This window comes from Fonticula alba, assembly GCF_000388065.1.
Source record: "Fonticula alba strain ATCC 38817 unplaced genomic scaffold supercont2.4, whole genome shotgun sequence".
Classification (NCBI taxonomy): Eukaryota; order Rotosphaerida; family Fonticulaceae; genus Fonticula; species Fonticula alba.
In genome coordinates this window covers 1,443,784-1,446,913 of record NW_009242974.1, presented here as the reverse complement: position 1 = coordinate 1,446,913, position 3,130 = coordinate 1,443,784, and the positions used below count along the sequence as shown (strand labels likewise).

The window sequence follows — 3,130 nt, the reverse complement described above, 5'->3', positions numbered from 1 at the left end:
GGGGGGGGAAGGACCTCTACGTGTATATTCAAAGACAGATGGCAAATCAGAGGGCAAGACCCAGACCGGGGGGGAGGGGGGGGCGGTCCCATACGCCAGACGCGATGGGGCACACTCGAACATTGGCCGTGTCGCGCGGATCCGCGCGCCTCCGCCCCCTCCGGGTGCGGTGGCGGCAGGGGAGCATGTCCCTCCGCATGCTGGCGCGGGGCGCGGCGATTTCTAATGTCACGTGGACGGCCATCGACCGCGCCCGCCAGAGGGACAAAAGGCGTCCCCGACAGGGGGGGGGGGGGCACGCCTGGCCGGGTGCCGGGTGCGGCGTGCGCGAGTCGGCCCCGCAGGCCGTGGCGATTCATCACCTCCCCCCCCCCCGCCGGGCTAGTCCCTCGCTGGACGACCCCGGGCCCGCCGCCAGGCGCCATGGACATCAGCACTGGTTGCCGCCAGGCGACAGGCCCAGGAAGCTATCATAATCCAGGACAATCTCCTCGCCCGGGAGGATGTCCCGCAGGGCGAAGACGCTGAAGGGATCCCTGAGCGTGCCATCATGCTTGGCGGGCTGGCCGAAGCGGGCGTTGGCCGGGGCTCCGGCACCGGCGGGCGACCGGAACACCTGCGGATTGGCCTGGTGGTTCTCCTGGGGCCCAGCACCCACCGGGGCCGGGCCATTGACCCCGGGCCAGAAGGAGAAGGTGACCTGGGCCCCGGGAGTGGGGGCCCCGCGCAGGGCGATGGCCCGGTCGCCGGACAGCACCGGCTCCGGGATCAGCAACGGCGGCGAGGCGTCGGCCTGCAACAGACCCGACCCTCCGGGGCTGGACACCACCATCGGACAAGCCTCATTGTAGGCCACGCAGTCCCCCGGGCGCAGGGCAACCGAGGCAAAGCAGCCGACCGGCTTGCGCCGGGTGACCGGGCCGCCGACCGGCGCCGGGCAGGTCCGCACATGGAAGGTGGCAATCGAGCGCCGGGCCCGGCGGAAGGCCGCCCGGCGGATGCGCTCGAAGAACCGCGCCACCCCATGCTCCGGGCTGTCAAAGTGCAGGATGTAATCGGCCGAGCCCCAAAGGGCCCGCTCATAGAAGAGCCCGCAATTTTGGTTGATCTCCAGGAAAACCAGGTCCCCGGTGCGCTGGCAAAGACGCACATCCACACGACCATAGCCGGTTCCGCCGAGGGCTCGGAAAGCGCGGACCGCCTGCTCGCGCAGGCGCCCGGCCAGGGGCTCCTCCACCACCGGGGTCCACTCCATGCCCTCGTAGGCGATCCACTTGATGTCGAAGTACTTGAAGGTGACATCCGGCGCGAAGGAGCACTCCACCGGCTGGTACGCATGTGGCAGGGGGTCCCGGTCGCGGCCGCACCGGCAGGCTGCCGGCTCGTCGAGCATGGCCGCCGCACTGGCCGACGTGCCGGGCGTGCAGCCGGACCGGGTGTCCTGATCGCACTGACACCTGGAGGCCGCCTCGCCGGGGCAGGCCACCGCCCCGCAGAAGACCGCCGGATCGCCGTCGGCGCCCTGGCACCCGAGTCCCGAGCACCCGCCCTCGCTCACGAGCACCGTGAACTCCCGCCCGGCGATGAACTCCTCCACCAGCACGCCGCCGAACTCCCGCAGGAAGCGGCGGCCCTCGGCCAGAAGTTGGTCGCGGGTTTCCACCCGCGAGTCGACCGTCATGCCGATGGACCCGCCGCTGTTGTAGTGCTTCAAGATCAGCGGATAGTCCAGGCCCCGGTCGGCCGCCTGCAGGTCGGCCTCCGTGTAGCAAAAGACATAGGGCGCCGTCACCAGGCCGGCCTCATTCAGCCGGAGTTTCTGCGCCTCCTTGGTCATGGAGAAGAAGCGCGGGTCGGCGCCGGTGTAGGGGGCGCGGAAGCGCTGCAGCGCCTCGCACACCTCCACCCCGGCCCGGTCCTCGTCCCACGCGCCGTCCGTGAGATTGACATAGAAGTCGAAGGGCCCGGTGACGGATGCCGTGGCGGCTGACGTCTGTGCACTGGCACTGGATGAGGGGCTGGTGGCGGTGTTGGGTGCGGTAGGCTGGTCCCCCGGCGCGAGGGGGCAGGCACCGGGGCCGGCCGGCCCGGGCGCCTCGGCCCCCGAAGCGCTCACGCCATTGAGCAGCTCCAGCGTCCGGATGACCGAGGTGCTCTTGTCCAGCCAGACATTGGTGAAGCGGTAGCGCCCGTGCGCCGGGTGCCCGACCGGCAGGGCGTCGAAGTAGTGCCGCGGCGTGCAGTCATACGTGTCCCAATCCTTGAACACGGAGTCCGAGGCTCCGTACGAGGACTGCAGCACGGCCACGTTGATGGGCGGCTCCGGCGAGGGCATGGGATCAAGCAAGCGCGAGGGGGTCGACTCGGCGGCGGAGAGAAAGCAAGCAGCAAGGCAAAGCCGGGAGGCAGCACGCGAGGGAGACAAGCAGAGTCCAAAAGAGGCGAGAGGGAGAGACAGGGGCAGGGGCAGGTCGGGAGGTGAATGCCCTGCCGGGGGCCGGTGTGCCTGTGGCCCGGGGTTTTTTTCAGTCTCCGACGGGGATCGCCCCCCGTGTGCGGGATGCTTCGGCCTCCCCGCTGCGGTCCTGGCCGATCCGGGTTCATGACTTCCGCCCGGAGTGACTAGCGCTGCTGCGAATTCCCCAACACCCCAGGAGGAGGGGGGGGGGGGGGGGGGGGGGGAGGCGGGGCGGCCGGTGCCCGAGCTCGCGCCGGCGCGGGCGGAGCCCCGGCCTGTAGCCGGCTTCCGGCGCCAGGGGAGGCGGATCAGCCCATGAAGCAGGACAGGCGTATGGCAGCCGACATCCCCCCCCCCGCCCCTGTGCACACACCCTCGCCCCTTCCGGCCCGCGGTCCTGCCAGGACACCGGGGGAATTGAAAATAAACACCCGTCGCCCTGAGCCGGCCGCGAGCGCGTGAAAATCCGCCCCTCCCCCAGCCCCGGCGCCCTGGCAAGGGGGCCGCCGCCGCGCGCCGGCACCCACCTCATGGACACATCTCGCCCTACCCCGACCGCCCAGGGGCGGTACCTGGCCCACACGGACGCGCCCACGCACCATGGCAGCCTGCCACCCTCCCCCCTCGGCCGTGGCCGACATGAGCGTGCTTCTTCGAGCCTGCTGGAACCGG

At 71.0% G+C, this 3,130-nt stretch overlaps 1 protein-coding gene across 1 annotated transcript; it reads right to left on the bottom strand.

Moving 5' to 3' along the window:
* Positions 1 to 430: 430 nt before the first annotated feature.
* H696_02857 (hypothetical protein) lies at positions 431 to 2,335 on the bottom strand (the record flags this gene model as incomplete). The annotated part of the gene is made up of 1 exon (XM_009496749.1): positions 431 to 2,335. The coding sequence occupies one exon, from the start codon at positions 2,333 to 2,335 to the stop codon at positions 431 to 433; it is 1,905 nt and encodes a 634-aa protein (XP_009495024.1).
* Positions 2,336 to 3,130: the final 795 nt, after the last annotated feature.